This window comes from Pipra filicauda, unplaced genomic scaffold, assembly GCF_003945595.2.
Source record: "Pipra filicauda isolate LSUMZ 115617 unplaced genomic scaffold, ASM394559v2 scaffold423_size595307_pilon, whole genome shotgun sequence".
Lineage (NCBI taxonomy): Eukaryota > Metazoa > Chordata > Aves > Passeriformes > Pipridae > Pipra > Pipra filicauda.
The window spans coordinates 535,104-556,774 of NW_024104558.1; the positions used below are offsets into that span (position 1 = coordinate 535,104).

The following is a 21,671-nucleotide window of genomic DNA, read 5'->3' on the forward strand; positions in this document are numbered from 1 at the left end:
GGGATTGTTGGGGTGTCTGTGCAGGGCAGGGGTTGGACTGGATGATCCCTGTGGGTCCCTCCCAGCCCAGAACATTCTAGGGTTCTGTGATTTGGAGTGCTGGGGTTTATCTGGGGGCAGTGTGAGGTTTTATTACCTGACTGCAGCACAGAGTCCCTCGGTGGGGGGTGACACCACTGACCAGTGCCCTCCTCGCTTCCTCCTTCCGCTGCCAGGTCACTGCTGCTCCCAGCCCGGCTTTGATGGAGCATCAATAACCACTCAGAGCTGCCTCTGGTGTTTTGGGTGTTATTTTAGTTTAACTTTCTTGCCCTGCAGCAGTACTTTACACTGTGCCTGTCAGATTAAAAGGCAAACTTACAAATCTGCAGCTGCTCTGCAGGGCTCGGTTCCGCTGCTGCCAATGTCACAGGAAGGTCGTATCGTAGCCAAAGGGCTGTGCCACGGGCACTGTTCACGTTGGCTCAAATCAGTTATGGGTGTTTTGGTTGCCAAGAGATGTAGGCAAATTGTCGAGGAGATCAGAGGAGAGATGGGGAGGCCACGGAGCAGAAGGAATTGACAGGGAGAAAGCTTAAAAGGGGCAGTATAGCTCAGCTAAGCAACATCAAAGGGCACCCAGCAGTATTGGAAGGGTTTATGCAGCAGAGAGAGGAAATATTGAGCAGAGGGGAAAAAAGTTATAATTATTCTGTGCAATGAAACGAGCAGCCTGAAATCAGCAGTAGAAAGAAAGCTGCAGATAATGAAGTTTTTAGGGAGCTGTGGGTGGCCTTTGAGGGTGTTCTGTGGGCTGTTACTGATTATCAGTGAAAGCATTAATGTGGCAGAAGTCTCACATTTAGTAGTAGGACAGGGGGGAATGGCTTTAAACTGGCAGAGGGCAGGGTGAGATGGGATATTGGGAAGGAATTGTTGGCTGTGAGGGTGGGGAGGCCCTGGCACAGGTTGCCCAGAGCAGCTGTGGCTGCCCCAGCCCTGGGAGTGTCCAAGGCCAGGTTGGAGGGGGTTGGAGCAACCTGGGCTGGTGGGAGATGTCCCTGCCCATGGCAGGGGTGGAACTGGATGATCTCTAAGGTCCCTTCCTACCCAGCCATTCTGTGGCTCTGTTGGTAACAAAAAGGCCTGAAAATGGGCCTTTTGGAAGAATTCTGTTTCAGCTGTGCTTTCCAGGCTTAATGCTGCTTGTTCAAAGTGGTTAAAAATCAGCTTGTGCACCAATGACCAGATTTTAAAATATACCACCCGACACCTATTTCCCTGTCAATCCTGTGATGCCTTAAAACACACATTATACAGATATTAGCACAACCTTCCAACACTTCAGAATAGCACTTTTAGCTAATTAACCTTTTGCCCCAAATTCCAGAAATACTGTTTAGTGTTCTTCTCAAGGATTTCAATGGGTAAAGATTCCAGCAAGAACATCCAGTCTTGTTGTGACTGAAGAACACAGTCAGCACATTCCTTGATACAGCCTTAGTCTAAACTGTCAGAGAAGGCCCAGAATCCTTGAAAGAGAGCCAAGCAGGGCACACATTATTGATGGAGATGTGGGGTCTTGGGACCACCAGCCCAGTCCTGGGAGGTGTGCCTGGGGGAGGACCTGGGGGACAGGCAATTTTCGGGCTGGGTGTATCCCTGTGAGGTAACAGTTAGATATCACATTCAGGTGATGCTATAGGTTTGTAAAACCTGTGGGTGTGGATATGCCATCTTTGTGCACCTAAGACTTCTTATTAAAGAGCTGCTTGTTTTTACCTTTCAGTACTAACCCTGTCCGGAGAATTATTCCTTCGATTTTAGGCAGCACGTTCAGAATTCAGTGGGAATACCTTGATAACACCAAAAGCAGTAAGAGAAACTTCAGAGGTGTGACTTGAGCACTGTCTGTGTGTGCAGGAGCTGCCCTGTACCGGCGCCTCAAGGACTACCTGCTGAGTGAGGAGCAGCTCAAGGAGAACGGGTACCCGATGCCTCACCCGGACAAGGCCGGCCGGGCCGTCCTCTTCACTGCAGAGGAGAAGAAAGTGCTGGACTGTGAGTCCTGCTGGCTCTGCCATCCTCTGTGTTTGCTCCAGCACCCAGCAGACACCTCTGCTGCTTGTGTAGAGCTCTCAGCAGGGAGCCCTTTGCCCCTGCTGTGATGGGTCTCCTTGGCTGTGAGCCCTCTCCACAGGTCATGGGGGAGAGGAGTGTGGCTGCAGAACCCTGCTGTGTTCCTGGAGGATGAGTTTCTCCAGCTTGGGAATGTTATTTTTGACCCAAGGTTTACACTTTGGGGCTGTGAGGCTGAGTGAGTTTTTTAATTTCTAATTCCCCAGATAACAGGAACAGAGGAAAGTGCCTCAAGTTGTGCCAGGGGAGATTTAGGCTGGATATTAGGGAATATTTCTCTATGGAAAGGGTGGTCAGGCACTGGCACAGGCTGCCCAGGGCAGTGGTGGAGTCACCATCCCTGGAAGTGTTCAAACAGCACGTGGATGTGGCACTTGGGGACATGTTTTAGTGGTGACCATGCTGGGTTGATGGTGGACTCAAAGACCTTAAAGGTCTTTTCCAGCCTTAGCAATTCCATGATTCCATGATTCTGTGCTGCCAAAGAACGGGAACTGGGCAGGTTGTCCCCCTGGACCAGCTGCCTTTGTCCCCCCCTGCAGGGACACATTCTGCACTTGCTCACTCAGGTTTGGACTCCAAGGCAATAAATGCAAGGGAAGTGGTTGGAAAGCAGCTCCTGTTCCACGCCTGAGGATGTTCAGCTCTTCCAGGGGAAGGATTCTTTTCTGCCTCTGTGTATATGAGCTGCTGCTGTGTGGGGCTGTGGACCAGCACTGGGCCAGGCTGGTTTGGCAGTGGGGCCTGCCCTGCTGGGCTGGATTGCAGCGTTTTCTGCTGCAACTGGAAAAAATGATCATAAAATCACAGCATGGTTTGGGTTGGGAGGGACCTTAAAGCCCATCCAGTGCCACCCCCTGCCATGGGCAGGGACACCTTCCACCAGCCCAGGGTGATCCAAGCCCCGTCCAACCTGGCCTTGATCCCACAGGTTTCCTCAGGATGGGATGGGCTCCTTCTCTGTCTGAATTTTCTGAACTCCTGGCAGAGTTTCTGCTCCCCAGACACCGATTAAAGCAGTTTGTGCTGCAGCAGGGATAAAACCCAGAGTGAGGATCTCTTTGGAGGTGCCTTTCCACGCTCCTCTGAGCATCTCTTTGGAGAGACCTCTTTGGAGTGTGTTAAGTGCTCATCCATGTTAACACCTTGTGTCTACATTTGTCCTGTGGTTGCTGAAGCAACCTGGATTAAAGCCCTCCTGCATTAACACTCTCAAGTGCTGTATTTGTTAGAGCCCTTTTCTCCAGGTAACCAGCCAGCTCTTTTCTGTGATCCTGAGCTCATGTTCCTGGAGCTTCCTGCAGATGTTGCAGGATGTTTGAATTCCTCCCTGTTGAACTCGAGCCGTTGCAGGTCTGTTCATGCTGTGACCGTGGTCAGTGGGCACCAGTGGGCTGGGAATGTGATAACAGCTGAAACGGTCACAGCTGGGACTCGAGGAATTGTTGGAGATCAGAAGGATGAGAGTCCACTACTTTACAGTGGCTTTTTGCATCCCCCTTCTCCAAAGTTTGGGCAGCACAAGCACAGCTGGCAGGAGAGAACAGTCCCTGACCTGGGGGCCAGGCTCTGCTGGAGTGTTCCCATCTTTGGGTGCTGGTAATCCTTGCAGGAAAGCTGTGCCCTGGAAGGACTGAAATGTCATTTGGAAGTGACAAGGCACAGATCCCCTGGAAACCAGGCCTCATTAGCCCTGATGTCCAAAGAATGACTTATTTATCCTGTTTCTTAAAATAACTGTGTTAGAGTCCAACGTAATTTGCCGTGGATGGGGAAACAGTGCAGCAAATGCTGATGGAGCTGTGGTGCAGCTGCTGCTGTGCACCAAACCCAGCAGAGTCCTGTGATTTACCTCTGGGAAGCGTTTAGAGGGGCAGATGCTGCGGGAGTGCATTTTCAGAGGGATTGCTGTGTCTCTGTGGGAGTTGGGAACAACATTTGGAATCCTTTCTAACAGGAGACGTTTCGCTGCTGAATGAGTCTGAGTGAGTCTGACCTGGCTGTGCTTTGGCTGAGGGGTTTCTGGTGACCTGACTGTTGTTTCTCTGCTCTCCCCAAGCCTCCTGCAGGATTTGCTGTCGCTGTGGCACCGAGTACATGGTCTCAGCCTCGGGGAACTGCATCCGCAAGGAGGAGTGTGTCCATCACTGGGGGAGGCTGCGCAAGCAGAGAGGTCTGTCCCTGCCAGGGGGGCTGTGCCCCAGCTCCAAACACACAGCATTCCTCATTCTGGGGCTTGGCACTTCCTGGTCCTGTCACTGGTGGCCCCGCTGCTGCTGCAATGGCCTTGCAAAGAGCTGCTGGGCGGTGGGACAGTCCCCAAACCGTGACACTGGGGGTGCAGCAGAGGTGGTTCATCTGTGTTTAAAAGAAGTAGAAGAAAAATTGAACCTTCCTGTGCCTTTTGAAAAAAAAACCAGCCTTTTAGGAGGCTGGCTGGGAGCACTAAAGGTCTGTCCCTCCCAGGAGAGTTTGCTGCCCTTGGTTGAATTCATTTGCAGTGAGACACTAACCTAGTTTGAGCTCTGCTCTGGTTTTCCATCACATTATCCAGGTGGCTTCTGGAGTTTGTCTGGCTGAGCACGAGAGGCTTGAACTCCTCAGATTGCTGCCTGTGAATCCAGAGTTATTTCCCCCCTGTGTTTGACACCTCACTGTTGCTGTGCTCTTCCAGGGTATCTCTCAGTGAGAGCTGAAGTTCAGGCCTCTTGGTAACGAGACTTTTTGACTCTGAATCTCTTGCTCTTGCAGTGCCAGGTGGATGGGAAACTCATTACAGCTGCTGCTCAGGAGCTGTGGGCTCACCAGGCTGCCAGGTTGCTAAAGTAAGTCATTGAGCAGAACCTTTTTATTCTCAGTGGCATTTGTGCTCTGCTGACAGTGGCAGTGGCTGGGAAACACTTGTTTAAGCTTTTGGAAGAGCAGTGGCTTCCCTTAAGGGAGGAAAACAAGTGCCACTTAAATATTTTTTGCTCTGCAAAGGTAGGAAAATCCAGTGTTTGGCACTCAGCTGTGTGGAGTGAGGTGGTTCCATTGATCCTCAGCTGCCCAAAAAGCTCATCTCCTTGAGGGGTGCACAGAAGCTCCTGTTCTTCAGGGAATCACAGAAATGAGAAATAAGAGATTTCCTTTTGAGGAGCAGTCTCAGAGCCTTGACAACAGTGTGCCAAAACTTTTTTCCCTGTCTTTTCCTTTCCCAGATTCCCATGCTAAGGTAATTTTCTGCTGTAGGTTATGTCTTTTCTAAGCTTTGCTTGCTGCCTTCCCTTTGTTGCAGTCAGGGGAGGAACCTTCCCAAGGAGCCTGTTGTAACTGATAAATATCACTTCTCCTGAGGAGGGAGCCCAGCACTAGAAAACAGAATGAAAATCCTGCTCAGGAGTGGGGTTTTGTCCTTGGATAAAGCTGAGCATTGTTTTGGATACCTTTGCACGGGTGTTTTTTGCTTTCCTCAGGCAGCAGGAGAGTTGGTTCCCAGCCTGGCATCACCAGTCCTCTCAAACCATGGGCTGAAGGGAGCAAGTCTCTCTTTTGCCTCTCCCTCAGCTCTCTGGGGATGCTCCTTGTCACTTGTTTTAGTGGCATTTTTATATTTGGAGCTGCCACACAGGGGAGAACCAAAAGCCAGAGGTGGGAAAGTCAAGGTTTGTTAAAATGGGAAGAGTTTTCTGTCTGGGCACCATAAAAGCCTGCCCTGCACAGCTGGAAGCGTGGATGGGCTCAGCCTGCTACTTCTCTTCTTGTTTAATGTAAAATGAGGTTCTTTTTTTAGTCAGTGTTCAAAAACCCCCCCATCCAGCAGGGATGACAGTCAGGAGGATTTGGTGGGGCTATAAAAACACAGCTGCTCTGGGCAACCCATGCCAGGGCCTCCCCACCCTCCCAGGGCAGGATTCCTTCCCAGTATCCCATCTCCCCCTGCCCTCTGGCAGTGGGAAGCCATTCCCCCTGGCCCTGTCACTCCATGCCAGTATGAAAAGTCCCTCTCCCTCCTTTTTCTGAGCCCCCAGTTTTCCCAGCATCCTTTGGTAGGTTTAAGGCTGGATCCACAGCCTGCTCAGGGTCAGTGCACAGAGACGTGTTGGGATGCTGGGGAGCACAGCATCTTCCAGCTTGGAAGGAGGGCACTGAAACCAGAAACTATTTGTACTGAGACGCTGTTCTCAGTAACTGGACCTGGCAAAGCACGTGTGTGTCTTCCCAAAGGCTGTGGCTGCGCCTGGCCGGGTGTCCTGCAGTTAGGCAGGGAGGCAGGAGGTGGCAGGATGGAGCTGTGCTGCTCCCGGGGAGCCCAGAGTGGCCCTTTGTGACTCCCGAGGCTGCTGCTTCCTCTGGTCTGAAAAACAGGAGCAGCTTCTCTGCCCTCCTCCCAGCCAGGAGGAACTGGGACGTTGCAGAACAACAACTATAGCATAGAAAAACATCTAATTGGTTTTTTTCTTTCCATCACTGCCCAGTGATGTTGTATTGCAAAGGAAGGGGAGGGCTCAGGGTGCCAGGGAGAGAAGTGTTTACTGTCTCCTGGCTGGTGAGCTGCTCTGCCCATTCCCTCAGCAGAACAGTGGGATCCATGCCATGGATGCAGAATGGCCAAGTGTGGCCTCTTGCTCCTGGGAAGGAGCGAACCACGAGGCCTTTGAGCAGTGCTGGCTTTGGATCCAGGCAGAGTTGGCCTCAGAGTTGGCCCAGCCACCTCATTAACTCCAAATGGTGCAGTTCCTGTCTCTGGCTGCACCTGCAGCAGTGACCTGTGCAGGAAAATATGCAAATCCTGCTCTGGTTACCCCTCTGCCTACACACTGCAGCTTCACAGGGGCCTCAGCTCCTCACCTCTCCAGCCCTTGGTCCTGAGACAAACCAGCACAGTTTGATTCCTGGTGGGGTGAGGTCTGTGGGAAGCTCTGCCCTGTGCTGGCACTGCTGAGGCCCCACCTCAAACCCTGGGGGCAGTTCTGGGCCCCTCAGGACAAGAGGGACACGGAGGGGCTGGAGCGTGTGCAGGGAAGGGAACGGAGCTGGGAAGGGGCTGGAGCAGCAGGAGCAGCTGAGGGAGCTGGGGGGGCTCAACCTGGAGCAAAGGAGGCTCAGGGGGGACCTTCTGGCTCTGCAACTCCCTGACAGGAGGGGGGAGCTGGGGGGGGTCGGGCTCTGCTGCCAGGGAACAAGGGACAGGAGGAGAGGGAATGGCCCCAAGTTGTGCCAGGGAGGGTCAGGTGGGAGATTAGGGAAAATTCCTTCATGGAATAGATGGTCAGGCATTGAACAGGGTGCCCAGGGCAGTGGTGGAGTCACCATCCCTGAAAGTGTTCAAAACACATGTGGATGTGGCACTTGGGGACAGGGGTTAGTGGTGGCCACAGTGGTGGGGCTGGGTTGACTTGATAATCTTTGGGGTCTTGGATCTTCTGGGATTCCATGATCCTAAGCACAGTGCAGGAGGCTGTGCCCAGGCTGCTGTGATTGTGCACAAATACACTGAGATTTAGGGACAGACAAAACTGAAGCACAACCAAGAGCCACTGGGGGGTGAGGGAGGGAGGGCATCACCTCTGGGTGTGGTGCTGCACCCCAGTCTGCCTTCAAACCATGTCAGTGGGCAAAAGGGCAGCCCCAGCCTGTGCCGTGCCCTCAGGTCCTGCCTCCCCTTCAAACTCCATCCAGTTCAGAATTCCTGCTGCAGGGAGGGCTTCCAGGATCCCCAGGGGGTGGGATCAGTGGCTGTGGAGCAGTGTGGGAGTACCTGTTGCAACAGCAGCTCAGTCTTGCATTGGCTTAAGCCGATTGTGAAATCACTCCCTGAGTTTTCCTGCTGGATCTTGTTGACCTTTAGAACTTTAGCTGGGAATAACAGGAGTGGTTGGAAATACCCTCTGTTGCCTCAAGTGCTGTGGGCTGGAGCTCCTGTTTGTGTGTGAACTGGCTGGGTTTGGAACACAGTGGCTTTGATTTTATGCACACTTTGACGTTTTCTGGTGCTCAGTTACACCAGTTTCTCATGGCATCTGCCCCTGATGCTCCTGCTCACACAGGGATTCCTGGGATCAGAATCCTGCACCTGGGCATGTCGTGGCCACGGGAACCAGGAGCTGGAGTTAGATCAGTTAGTCAATTCCTGACTAATTCTACTTCAGACTGAAAGCTCCTTGTCCCCAGATGATGTCCTGCTCTTCCTTGCACTGTCAGGATGATGCCACCAGCCCTGATCTGGAGCTGGGGTTGCACATGGCTGTCTTCGCTGTTGTGGTGAAGTTTGCAGACCCACTGTAGGCAAAACTTACTCCCTGTTAACCTTTAGAAATTATTAAAAAATCATTTTTTTTTCTCAAATGGATCCAAGTTGGGGATCATTGAAGTGGACTTTTTGGGTTCTTGTTTTTATCATCAACAAATTATTTTTTTCTTTCCTTTAAGCAACACGTCCATGATGGGAGGAAGGAGAGCCTGGATGGCTTTGTGAAGACTTTTGAGAAGCTGCCTACAACTGATGGGTACCCTGGGATCTACGCCTTAGACTGTGAAATGGTGGGTCCATAAAGCTTTCTGGGGAAGGCCAAGCTCTGTTTCCTGACCTTCTTCTCTCCGTTCTCCTGTGGACTCTAAATCAGATTGGTCCTGTTCATGCAAATTAGGGATTGCTGTGTTTGATCTGGGGACCCGTGGCTGGCTGGCCCACCCTGAGCAGCGTTTGCTGCCTGGCCTCTCTGCACTCTCTGCTGCATTTTGGGAACTGCAGCACTTGGGGGAGCTCCATTTGGCCAAAACCATGTCAGGGGGCTGAAGGGCACTCACAGCCTCTGCCTCGTCCTCAGTTCCTTGTTCCTGCTTCCCCTTGACCTTCAACCCGTTCAGAACCTGCTGCAGGGGAGGCTTTCAGGATGACCAGGGGGGTCCCCAGGGGGGCTGGTGTGTGCTGCCCTTCACTCCTGCCCTGTTCCTTGCAGTGCTACACGAAGCAAGGGCTGGAGCTGACAAGAGTAACTGTGATCAACTCGGACCTGAAGGTGGTGTACGACACCTTCGTCAAACCCGACTCCAAGGTGGTGGATTATAACACCAGGTAAGGACTGAACACCAAAGAAGGACTGGAACACCAGGCAAGGGTGGTTCTTCCTTGGGACAGAGCTCTGTGCTCTGCCAGAACTTGGAGGGATGGCTGGGAGCACTCGTTGAAACCACTGACCACCACTTCCTAACAGCTGAGGTGCTGTGGGGCCTTGAGGTGTCTCCTCCCTCCCAGCTCCCTCCTCTTGCTCTGCAGATTCTCAGGTGTGACAGAGGAGGACCTGGAGAACACGAGCATCACCCTGCGGGATGTCCAGGCCGTGCTCCTGAACATGTTCAGTGCAGACACCATCTTGATAGGGCACAGCTTGGAGAGCGACTTATTTGCACTAAAGGTAACTCGGTGTCCTGCCTTCCCCTCTCCCCTGGGGGGTGTTCAGTGCCTCCTTGCAGTTTAGGAGGTGTTCATTTCCGAGGGCAGATCTGATCTCTGAGCTGGTGGGATCCTGTCTGTGGTGGCAGAGCAGGGGAGTGGGTCGTGTGTCATTTGTGGTGTCAGCCCAGCTTTTAGTGCTGGTGCTGCCCAGGGTGACAGACCTGTCCAGAGGTGACAGGGTTGGATGGGCTTGGAGCAGCCTGGTCTGGTGGAAGGTGTCCCTGCCCATGGAATGAGATGAGCTTTAAGGTCCCTTCCAACTCAATCCATTCCATGTATTCTGTGACTGATCTGAAATCATTTGCCTTTCACCTCTGCCACGTTTGTTCTCTGCTCTCTGCCTGCTTTGCTGGGATTTGTGGGGTTACTTTGAGCACTTTGGGTCACTATTTTGACCCCTTTTCTGTCTTGTTTCCTGCCTGGCCCTCGTCAGCCTGGTCTGCACATCCCTCAGCTATCCTGCTGTCCTGCCAGGAAGGTTCCCTCCCCTTGCCCCCTGCACATGGATCCCAGGGCCTTGTCCAGGGCCACTGAGAAAGCGTGTGGGAGGCAGGAGCTGAGTCTTTGCTCTGTGCTCACAGGCCAGAACTTCCTCCAGCCATCCTTCATCCCACAGCCCCCCTGCTGCAGCAGCTGTGGCTGCCAGCTCACGGCTCTGGGTTGGAAGCAGGAGGTTTTAAATGCCTGTAAAACGCTTTACCTCTCCGTGGCACCCTTTATCCCAGCCCCGGAGAGACTTCATCATCATCACAAAAACATCATTCACAGTTTTATCAGCTCGAGATGACTGCCTTGGCCTCTTAGAGGCATGATTTCCTCTCAGCACTGCCAAGGGAAGGAGCCCAGAGCCATCCAGCAGGGCCTGACAGGCAGTGGGATGTCAGGTTTTAATGGCTGTGGCAGAAAGTCGACGTCTCGCTAATGGCCGTGGCCAGCTCCAAATGGTGATAGCACTTCAAGTTTTATTTAAAGCTTTATTATCCCCTTTCCTCAGCCTTCCTGATCTACATAAGTAATTACCATTGTGCCTGGGACGGTGCCAGAGCTGAGTGCAGCCCAGGACAGATTATCCATACCGTTGGCAGTTTTACACTCGGAGAGCGTGGCAGGTTGTTTCTGTTCGAGTGCGGCTGTTCTCGGGCATTTTTTTTGGAGCTGGGCTGTGGAGCTGTTAGTGATGGAGCTACAGGTTGTCCTGCAGTATTAGCTGGTGCCTCAGAAGAGTTGAGGCAGGCAGGGAGATGGGATTATCAGGGTCCTGTAGGAGTCATCCCGTGTCGAGACTTGCAGAGCTGTCTTGGTCAGATGCAGGTTTATCTTTTAGACCCTGCATTTTATTCCTGTGCTCAAGATGTGGGATTGCCTTCATCCACCTCCCTTTAGCTCTCACTGAACACAGTTCTTGGCAGGAAAGGATTGCTCTTGTCTTAGCCTGAGAGTTAGAAATTAGTGTGAAAAAAGCCAGCCTGCCCTGTGATCGTGGACTTGGGCAGGTGGTGCCTCCTGGCCATCCCAGGCCCTTGGTGCAGGGCAGGGAGCACATGGACCTCAGTTCCTCCAGCAGGATGTCACTTCACAGCTGCAGCATCAGATTAGAGGGCTGGAGCTCCTCTGCCATGGAGCCAGGCTGGGAGAGCTGGGGGGGTTCACCTGGAGGAGAGAAGGATCCAGAAAGACCTTTGAACCCCTTGCAGGGCCTAAAGGGGCTCCGAGAGCTGGAGAGGAACCTGGGACAAGGGATGGAGGGACAGGACAAGGGGGAATGGCTTCCCAGTGCCAGAGGGCAGGGTTAGATGGGATATTGGGCAGGAATTGTTGGCTGTGAGGGTGGGGAGGCCCTGGCACAGGTTGCCCAGAGCAGCTGTGGCTGCCCCTGGATCCCTGGAAGTGTCCAAGGCCAGGTTGGACGGGGCTTGGAGCAACCTGGGCTAGTGGAAGGTGTCCCTGCCCATGGCAGGGGGTTGGAAGTCCCTGCCTACCCAAACCATTCTCTGATGTGATTCAGTGATAGGATCTCCCTGTCCCACCTCATCCTGGCTGAGCTGGTGCTGGTTAAAAGCTTCCTGGTGACTCACTGCTGAGGGACGGGAGGATTTCGGGTTGTTTGCACCCTGAAGGTCAGGCCTGCTCTGTAGCAGCAGGTGATGTGCACTGGGTCAGGTGCAGTTCTGTCTTGCTCATCTTCCCCACTTCTGTCCACATTTTAGAATCATCCCAGGATGGTTTGGGTTGGAAGGGACCTTAAAGATCATCTGGTTCCAAGCCCCTGCCATGGGCAGGGATGGCACTCTCTGGATCAGGCTGCCACTCACTAGGTCAAGCTGCTTCATCTTGAGAAGCAGTTGAAAGGCTGTTACAAGGTTGTGAGGTCAACTGATTCCCCAGTTTAGTTCTTCATTGTGAAAGACTCTGAGGGTTATTCCAGCTTGGCCAGGATATTAAGGACTGACCTGTCCTGTTGAGTTCCATGAGCTGAGTCAGCCCTGAATCTCTGCTGCCTTGGATGTGGGATGGGCAGGGCTCTGGGGGCAGGTGTCTGCCTGGCAGAGCACCCTCCAAGGGGGAGTCACCCTTCCTGCAGGACTGGTTGGGTTGGGAGTTGCTGGCGGCCCCGGGGCCTGGCCGGGAGGTGGGTCAGTGCTGAGGAGTGTCTGTCCGTGTGGCAGTGGGACAGTAACCCCCTTTCTCTGGTGCTCCCTCCCTCCTGCAGCTGATCCACGGCACCGTGGTGGACACTGCCATCGTGTTCCCCCACCGCCTGGGGCTGCCCTACAAGCGGGCCCTGCGCACGCTCATGGCCGACTACCTCAAGCGCATCATCCAGGACAACGGTGAGGCTGGGGGGCTCCTGCCGCCTCCGAGGCTCCTTGGCTCTGCCTTCCTCTGCTCCCATCCTCCTGCTCCTAATCTTTTTTCCCCTGGCAGTGGCTGGGAGTGTTCCCCATGTGGAGTGTGAGCCCTGTGCAGTGTGAGCCCTGTGCCAGGGGCAGCGGCGCTCTCTGCGTCCTTCCCTGGGCCAGGGGGGCACCGGGGGGGTGAGAAGGCTGGGGGTGGCTCTGCCAAGGTCAGGTCCTGCCCTCCCTCCTCTCTGTGGTCAACTCAGATTGACCTTCCTGTTTGAAGTGTGGCCTGTTCCTTTCTGTCCTCCCTGACCAGGGCAGTGACTGTTCCCCTGTGCTGGCACTGCTGAGGCCACACCTCCAATCCTGGGGGCAGCTCTGGGCCCCTCACGACAAGAGGGACATTGAGGGGCCGGAGAGTGTCCAGGGAAGGGAATGGAGCTGGGGAAGGGGCTGGAGCACCAGGAGAAGGATCTGAAGAACTTCTGAGGGAGTTGGGGGGGCCCAGCCTGGAGCAAAGGAGGCTCAGGGGGGACCTTCTCCCTCTCTGAACTCCCTGAGAGGAGGGGGGATTTGGGGGGGGTTGGGCTCTGCTGCCAGGGAACAAGGGACAGGATGAGAGGAAACGGCCTCAAAACTCGAGGCACCAGGGAAGGTTCAGGTTGGATATTGGGAAAAATTTCTTCACTGAAAGAATGGTCAAGAATTGGCCTGGGCTGCCCAGGGCAGTGGTGGAATCACCATCCCTGGAAGTGTTCGGGAAGCAGGCAGAGGTGGCCCGTTGTGGTGTGGATTAGTGGGCACAGCGGGGTTTGGTCCAAGGCTGGACTTGGTGGTCTTGGAGGGCTTTTCCAACCCGAATGATTCCACGTGCAGCAGAGGGGTCAGTGCCAGCCTTGTCTCTGTGTCCCCAGTGGAAGGACACGACTCCAGCGAGGACGCCCGAGCCTGCATGGAGCTGATGGTGTGGAAGATCAGAGAAGACGCGAAGGTGAAGCGATGACTCGCCTTGTCCCTCTCCTGCTCCTCCTGCGCCTCCGTGAAGCAGTGCAATAATTGCTCAGAGTAACACTGTCCACCCGTGCACAGCAGCATGCTCAGCATTCCCCGGCTCTCCCAGCATCCATGGGACCCCTGGACTGCTGTGGGCACGGCTCAGCTCACACCCCCTGCCCGGGCAGGGCTCTGGGACCCTCCTCGTGCTCCACCCGGGGCACTCTCTGCTCCAGCAGCTGCCTTGTGGGCCCAGCAAGGTGGTTTTGAGTAGCACAGCCAGGGAGAACTTGTTGGTTCCTAGGAGAGGCTTGTAGAGGTAGGTTGGATATGTGCAGAAGGATCTTTTTGGTTCAGTTAAAGGTAGATCTCGTACGTTTGTTTTTTTTCCAAGTGTAGCTTCAGTTGCCTCTGTGCTCCAGAGCTGGTTGGTTCCCACAGTGTTTGGAGATGGGGGAGGTGGAAGGAGGTCGGGCAGGAAGCTGTGAGTGAGTGGATTGCAGAGTTGGTGTGTGACTGGGAGGCAGGAGCTGGGGATCAGGCACCTGGGAAGAGACCCTGTGGAGCTGCAGGAGGGGGAGGCTCTGAGCAGCAGGTGGGAGAGGAACGAGGTGGGACTGGGGAATTGCCACGTGCTGTGACCCAGGGGAGGGCTGGCTGGCACCTGGTTCTGCAGGGCAGCCATGGGTGTCACACCTTGCCCAGAGCTCAGGGAGCTGTGTGGTGACACAGGGACAAAGAGCTCCCAGAGCCAGGCAGGAGAGCAGGCACCCTGTCCCTCCCCAGCCCTGAGCTTCCAGCAGATCCCCAGCGAGCTGTGCTGGGATCAAGGTTTTGGGGGGACTTGGGTGCAGCTCACATTGCACCTGAGGGTGGCCTCGGCCCTCTGCAGGACTCCCCACAGCCTGTCCCTCACACAGGGACTCTGTGCAGGCAGGAGCAAAAGCAATAGGGAAAAATCCTCCTTTTAAACTGGTTTTTACATGTTGGGTGGTTTGAGAAGAGCAAAGGACCCCGTTGTTGCCTGTCTGGCCCCTGCAGAAAAGCAGCTGCTGAGAGTGTGACTGTCACCCTGGTGTGACTGGGGCAGGAGCCCCTGGCAGACTGGGTGGCACTGGTGGTCCCTGCACCCAGACTGGGGCTGTCAGGGGACAGCAGAGCTCAGTGGGACAGTCCCCATGGATGGGGTCTCTCAGCTGGGCTCAGGCAGCAGTTTTGCCCTGTTGTCAGAGCAGTGACCCCCTCACCACCCTGGTGGCACTGGAGTTGTGTCCCCTGGGGGCTGCTGTGGTCCCCATGTCCCTGCCATGGGCTGATTGTGTCCCTCTGGGGGCAGAGGGGACTGGGACTTGCTGGGGTTTGGTTCCTGTCAGAGCTGGGTCCTGCTCACTCCGCTGGGCTCAGGGTTTGGGGACATGGTGAGTGTCCCCAGCACGTCCTGCTGGCCTGTCCCACCCCGTGGGGAGCATGGCCTGGGCTCTGTGCCCTGGGCAGGGGTGGCAGATCTGCCCCAGCCCCTCCTGGGCTGCAGGGGCTGTTGTGGGCACACCCAGCAGGGTCTCCCATCCCACTGCTGCCCTCGGAGCGAGGAGGGGGCTGTTCTGCCAAATCCTCCTGGAGCCACCAGGAGAAGTGGGGGCTGTGAAGGTTCTTGTTGCTGCTGAGCCCATCTGTGCTCCTGTTCCTTACCCCAGGTTTTGGGAATGCAGCTCCCCAGTGCCCCTGCCCCAGTGCTCCACATCCAGCCCTGCAGCCTTGGGACAGCTTGGCCTGTCCCCCTCTCCCATGTCCTGCTGGGAATGGTGCTGTCCCTGCCCAGGCCGTGGGAGAGACATAGTTCAGTGCTTCCTGACCAGGGAGGGAAGGTTTGTTCCTGCTTCTGCCTCCTTTCCCATGTTTATCCCCCATTTATCTTCACCCCTGGCTGCAGCCATGGAATGTACCTGGAGCAGCCACTCATTTCAGACCTGGCTCTTGCCTCGAGGTTCCCCCGTTCCTTGAGAGGCAGCCCCCTCTCTCCAGGCCTGCCCCAGCAGCTCCTGCCCTGGAAAAGCTGGAACATTCTAACATGGACCCCCCCAGGCAGGAGCTGGTTGCTTGGCTTGATCCCACTGCCTGGGCTCGGGGGAGGCAGGATGTTCCTCCGGGCAGGAATCCTGCCAGGCCGTGAGATTTCCCCTTCCTTTCCCAGCTGGGACCCCCTGAAATGAGGCTTCTGGGGTTGGTGTGTGGGGAGGTTGCCTGTTCTGTGGGGAAGCAGAACCACGTCCAGCCACGCCGTGGGGGTGGCAGAGCAGGTCCTGCCGTGGCCTCCCCAGGGACCCCCGTGGGCACCCTGGCACTGCCAGCCCGGGGCTTTGTGGTGGGCAAGAGCTGTTTGGGTTGTACAGAACGACTGTAACCTGTAACTTTTTGTAATTGTTTTTAATAAAAGGGTGTTGACTAGATGGACGTTCCTGCGTGTGGGACTGCTCTGCCTGCGGCCGGGCCGGGCTCGGGGGTGCTGGAGCCATCCTGGAGCTGGGGAGGGCCTGGACAGGCTTCCCTGGAACAGCCTGGGCTGGAGAAGAGGGTTCAGCTGTCCCAGTGCAATGGGGTTGGGGCAGTTGCAGCCACGAGCACGGACTGGGAGAGGAACTCACGGAGAGCAGCCCTGAGCAGAAGGATTTGGGGTGCAGGGGGATGAGAAGCTCCACACACCCCGACCGTGTGTGCTGGCACCCAGAACCCCCCGTGCCCTGGGCTGGTCCCACAGCGTGGGCAGCAGGGGAGGGGGGATTCTGCCCCTCTGCCCCCTCAGGTGAGACCCCCCTGCAGAGCTGCCTCCAGCCCTGGGGAACAACAGCACAGGGACGTGGAGCTGCTGGAGAGAGTCCAGAGGAGGCCCCGGAGATGCTCCAAGGGCTGGAGCCCCTCTGCTCTGGAGCCAGGCTGGGAGAGCTGGGGGGGTTCACCTGGAGGAGAGAAGGCTCCAGGGAGAGCTGAGAGCCCCTTGCAGGGCCTAAAGGGGCTCCAGGAGAGCTGGAGAGGGACTGGGGACAAGGGATGGAGGGACAGGACAAGGGGAATGGCTTCCCAGTGCCAGAGGGCAGGGTGAGATGGGATATTGGGAAGGGATTGTTGGCTGTGAGGGTGGTGAGGCCCTGGCACAGATTTCCCAGAGCAGCTGTGGCTGCCCCTGGATCCCTGGAAGTGTCCAGGGCCAGGTTGGACAGGGCTTGGAGCACCCTGGGCTAGTGGAAGGTGTCCCTGCCCATGGCAGGGGGTGGCACTGGATGAGCTTTAAGGTCCCTTCTGACTCAAACCATTCCAGGATTCCATGATCCCTTCAACTTGCAGCTGCTGTTAATCCCTCCCTGTCCCCCGAGTGGCTCTGGAGCAGATCCCACACCTTTCCCAGCTCTCTGCTCTCTGCCCCTCCATGACCCACCAGCACCGGGGGGAGCAGAGGGGCCTGAGGACAAGGGGTGAAACTGGTGCCCGTCCCAACTTGGAGTGCCCAAGGAGGGGGTGCCCGGGGGTGCCACGACCATTCCCTCCCTCTCTGCAAACCCTTCCTGCCCCCAGAGATGCTCCTGCCTCTGTCCTGGAGCTGGGATGGAGCCTCTGCATCCCCCCAGAGCCCGAATCAATCTCCCAAATGGGGCAGGAATTAAAGTGCCAAGCCAAGGAGCTGACTCAGCACAGAGGAAGAGGTGAAGGTAAAAAGTTCAAATAAAGAAATAATGGCCCATTAGATGACCTCACTGGCAATGTGTTTTATTTAACGTGCTGCTGATGGCAGGGGGTGCTCGGGAGGCTGTAAAAGTCACGCCTGACTCCTGTTCTCTGCCACCTCCCCGGGCCTTTGGGGCACTGGGTGCTCTGGCATCAACCTCCGGGTGCCATCCCATCCCCTGGGGGTGGCTGGTCCCTCTCCCCCCGCCGTGTCCCCCCTTTGCAGGTGACCTGCTGCCATGCAGGGGTGCTGGCAGGGGGTGACACCCCGAGGTGACGCCTGGGAACCCCCGTGGTGCCCAGAGCACTTTGCTTTGTTGTTGTTTTGGAGCCTGGAGGGTGACAGGGACCCTCCGAGGCTCCTCGGGGCCCAGGGTGGAGGCAGGTGGAGTTTTTAGGATTATGAGAGCCCTGATCCCAGGGGAGCAGCCCAGACATGTGGAGGGACAGATGGACACAAGGCTGGACAGGGCTTGGAGCAACCTGGGCTAGTGGAAGGTGTCCCTGCCCATGGCAGAGGGTGGCACTGGATGAAGTTTAAGGTCCTTCCCAACCCAAACCAGGCTGGGATTCAGGGACCAGTGCCCAATATGTGTGCTCAGGATCTGCCTCCGAGCTCTGTGACCCCTGTTTTTCCCTGGGAGGTCCTGTCTCCCAGGGGCACTGCCAGAGCTGCCACCAGAACCCCAGGGAGGGGCTTTCCTGCTCTCTGAAACCTTTGCCCCCTTTGTGTGCCTTTGTGCTCCAGGGCTTGGGGTGGGCTCTGCCTTGTCCTGCAGCACCTTCCCCCAGCAAGGGGCATCCCAGGGGTGTCTGTGTGTCAGTCCCTGCCACTGAACCTCCTGGCACAGCTCAGAGGTGACCGTGGCCATTGACCCTCTCTCTAAAAACCTTTTTATCCCGGTTTGTCCGGACCCTCCGGGAGGGTGAGGGCTGAGGCAGGGGATGAAGGGATGAGTGTCCAACACGTGTCAGGGTCCTGTGTGCAGGCAGCAAAGCTCCTCACGTGGTGACGTTGGCGTGGTGAGGCCCATCTGCCACTGCCAGTGGGGACAGGGATTCTCCTGGGTGGCAGCGGGGGATACCTGTGCCCCCCCCATGGCCCTGTGCCCCCCCCATGGCCCTGTGCCCCTCCATGGATCACCCTGTGCCCTTCCATGGATCACCCTGTGCCCCTCCATGGATCACCCTGTGCCCCTCCACAGCCCTGTGCCCCTCTGTGGATCACCCTGTGTCCCTCCACAGCCCTGTGCCCCTCCATGGATCACCCTGTGCCATTCCATGGCCCTGTGCCCCTCCATGGCCCTGTGCCCCTCCATGGATCACCCTGTGCCCCTCCATGGATCACCCTGTGCCCCTCCATGGCCCTGTGCCCCCGAAGTGCAGGGCAGGGGGTCTGTGACACTCCCCAGACATTGGGGTCCTTGTCCCCAGCCCTAAACCCACCGCAGGGTGAGGTGGGTGACACTTGTGTCGTTGCAGGGACTGGGATCCTCCTGCACCCTCCAGCCACCAGTGAGAGAGAGGAACTGGCCGCACTGGGCAGCAGAGGCGAGAAACAGGGTCAGCACCAGTGACCAACCCTGTCCCCTCCCCTGGCCTGAGGTGGCTGCAGGGTGGCCTGGAACAGGGGAGGAGGTGGAAGAGGAGGGTGGAAGGAGCAGGGAGAAGGGCAGCAGGGACTGGTTGTGCAGGTTTTGGGAGGGGAGTTTTCGGTGATGGAGGTGGGTGCTGGTGCTGGGGCACCGCTCGCTCCTGCCGCCGCCTCCAGAACGGAGTTTGGGACATCAGTGGGAGCCTGGGAGGTGCCAGCCTGGAGGAGGCCGTGGGCTGCACCCGAGGCTGCTCCCAGGCTGAGAAACAACCCCTGTCCCGCAGGGAAACGCTCCTAAATTATTATTATTATTTTCTCCCGAACAAACGGGGCTTTGTAGCTGCTCGGCCGCTCGGAACGGGGCACCTGGAGCAGCCTGAGGAGGGGGGAAAACCAGGCTCCAGGTTTAACTCCTCCCTGTGAGGGGGCAGGGTCTGCCACGGGGCAGCTCCCACCAAGGGTCTCCTGCACCCGGAGAGGGGTGGGACAGCCTTTGGGGTGGCAGGAGAGGGAATGGATTCACTGGGACAGCCTTTGGGGTGGCAGGAGAGGGACTGGATTCACTGGGACAGCCTTTGGGGTGGCAGGAGAGGGACTGGATTCACTGGGACAGCCTTTGGGGTGGCAGGAGAGGGAATGGATTCACTGGGACAGCCTTTGGGGTGGCAGGAGAGGGAATGGATTCACTGGGACAGCCTTTGGGGTGGCAGGAGAGGGAATGGATTCACTGGGACAGCCTTTGGGGTGGCAGGAGAGGGACTGGATTCACTGGGACAGCCTTTGGGGTGGCAGGAACGGGGACAGGCTGGGACAGTTATTGTGGTGGTTGTAGGGGTGATGCCTGCACTGGGACAGCCACTGGGGTGCCCAGAGAGGGTCAAACTGGGACAGCCATTGGAGTGGCAGGAGAGGGAATGGATTCACTGGGACAACCATTGGAGCAGCAGGAGAGGGGACACACCAGGACAGCCACTGTGGCGCCCCAGGAGCATCCTCTGCCCGGCCTCCCGGCGCTCCCTTAATTGCCCGGGGGGTCACTAATTGCAGGGGGTGATTGATTGGTGAAATGTCACCTCCCAGCCTCTGTTGCCAGGGTGACCTCGGTGCTCTCTGGTGTTCCGGGTTCCCGGGTGCCCAAAGCCACCCCCTCCGTGCCCCTGTAGAGGGAGGAGGGACACAGGGCTGGGCTGTGGAAATCCCTTTCCGTCCTCCAAATCCAGTCTGCTGCTGCAGGAAGCAGAGGGTGACTGAGTTTGGGGCCGGGCCTGTCCCTGCTGTGCCCTGGTGGCCACTGGCCCTTCCCGGGGGTGCCACCTTGGTCTGAGGGGGGTTGGCAGGTTCTGGTGCTGCTCGTGCCACAGGGGGAGCAGAGGGTGGGAGGTGGCAGGTGAGGGCCAAGATGCTGAATTCCCTCCTGGGTGCTGCTCCAGGGCCGGACATCAGCCCTGCTGGATCCACAGGGATGGACTTGGAGAGAGGGAAGGGAGAAGGAGCTTGGAGCAACCTGGAGTAGTGGGAGCTGTCCCTGCCCATGGCAGGGGGTGGAACTGGGTGAGCTTTAAGGTCCCTCCCAGCCTCAACCAGTCCTGACTCCAGGACTCCCCAGCCCAGCCCCACTCTGGCCTTGCCCTCTCTCTCCAGACAAACGTCCCCTCCTGCCCCTTGTGCCCCAGACCCGTCCCCTGGAGCTGGACCCCCCTCAGCAGCCACCGTGCTTTGTCTCCAAACGTGTGTCACCATCACCAGCCCCTTGGGAGGGGCTTTTCCCTCCTTTTCCAGGAGGTGAGGAGCAGCCCCAGGATGGGGATGTGCCCAAATCTGCCCCCACTGCTGTAGGTCAGGTGCTGCCAGTGTCACCCAGGCACTGTGGGGACATGGGGACACAGGGACATGGGAATATGTATGGGGACATGGGAACAGGGGGACATGATGACCTATGGGGACACAGGGCCATAGTGACATGTATGGGGACATGGGGACACTTATGGGGACATGAGGACACGTATGGGGACATGGGGACACAGGGACACGGGAACACATCTGGGGATGTGGGGACACTTATGGGGATATGTGGACATGTTTGGGGCCATGGGAAGACATATGGGGGAACGAGGACACTTATGGGGACATGAGAACACATATGGGGACACAGGGACACTTATGGGGGCATGAGAACACATATGGGGACACAGGGACACTTGTGGGGACATGAGAACCCATATGGGGACACAGGGACACATATGGGGGCATGAGAACACATATGGAGACATGGGGACAGTTATTGGGGATACGAGGACACATACAGGGACATAGGGACAGGGGACATGGAGAGACATGTATGAGGACACGGGGACATGGGGAAATGTATGGGGACACTTCTGGGAACATGAGGACACGAACAGGGATATGGGGACAGGGGGACAGGGGGACAGGGGGACAGGGGGACAGGGGGGTGTGTTTGCAGACATGAGGACCCAGAGCTGTGGGGACACACATGGGGACATGAGGGCACAAGGACACGTATGGGGACAGGGGACACATTTGGGAACACAGGGACACAGCAGGTGCTGTTTCTGGGGCTGGAAGGAGCCATTCCTGGCTGAGCAGTAAATGCTTTATGGACTGTGGGGCCGCGCTGGGGAATCGCCCCCGGGTGTCTGTGGTTAATTACGGCCGGCAATTAATCTAATGACGGGGGAGGTAGAGCCACTGCGGGGGTGCAGGATGAGTGCAGGGCACAGGGCAGGCACCGGGCTGGCTCTGGCCTCGCTGGTTTGTCGCCAACGAGGTGGCCTCTGTCCCCGGCCGGGTTCGCGGTGCTGCCGCTCGAAGGCTCCGGGGCTCGTTGGTGCCTTCGGCCTCTTCCTCTCTCCTTCCTCGCTCCTCAGGGCTCTGCCCGAGCCCCGCAGAGCTGCACCAGGCCCCGGGAGCCCCCGAGAGCCCCCGAGAGCCCAGCGCTCCCCGGTGAGAG

The 21,671-nt window shown here is 56.9% G+C and overlaps 1 protein-coding gene across 2 annotated transcripts in view; it reads left to right on the plus strand.

Annotated features, from left to right (window-relative positions):
* The window catches only part of REXO1 (RNA exonuclease 1 homolog), a 44,770-nt gene extending 28,930 nt beyond the window's left edge, over nucleotides 1–15,840 (plus strand). For both annotated transcript variants that reach the window (XM_027711563.2, XM_027711564.2), the window contains exons 9-16: nucleotides 1,903–2,040; nucleotides 4,178–4,291; nucleotides 4,870–4,943; nucleotides 8,530–8,640; nucleotides 9,060–9,175; nucleotides 9,377–9,515; nucleotides 12,267–12,387; nucleotides 13,311–15,840. In XM_027711563.2, the coding sequence (XP_027567364.2) occupies nucleotides 1,903–2,040; nucleotides 4,178–4,291; nucleotides 4,870–4,943; nucleotides 8,530–8,640; nucleotides 9,060–9,175; nucleotides 9,377–9,515; nucleotides 12,267–12,387; nucleotides 13,311–13,399 (902 nt within the window). In that variant the 3' untranslated portion in view covers nucleotides 13,400–15,840. The remainder of the gene's footprint in view (nucleotides 1–1,902; nucleotides 2,041–4,177; nucleotides 4,292–4,869; nucleotides 4,944–8,529; nucleotides 8,641–9,059; nucleotides 9,176–9,376; nucleotides 9,516–12,266; nucleotides 12,388–13,310) is intronic.
* Nucleotides 15,841–21,671: the final 5,831 nt, after the last annotated feature.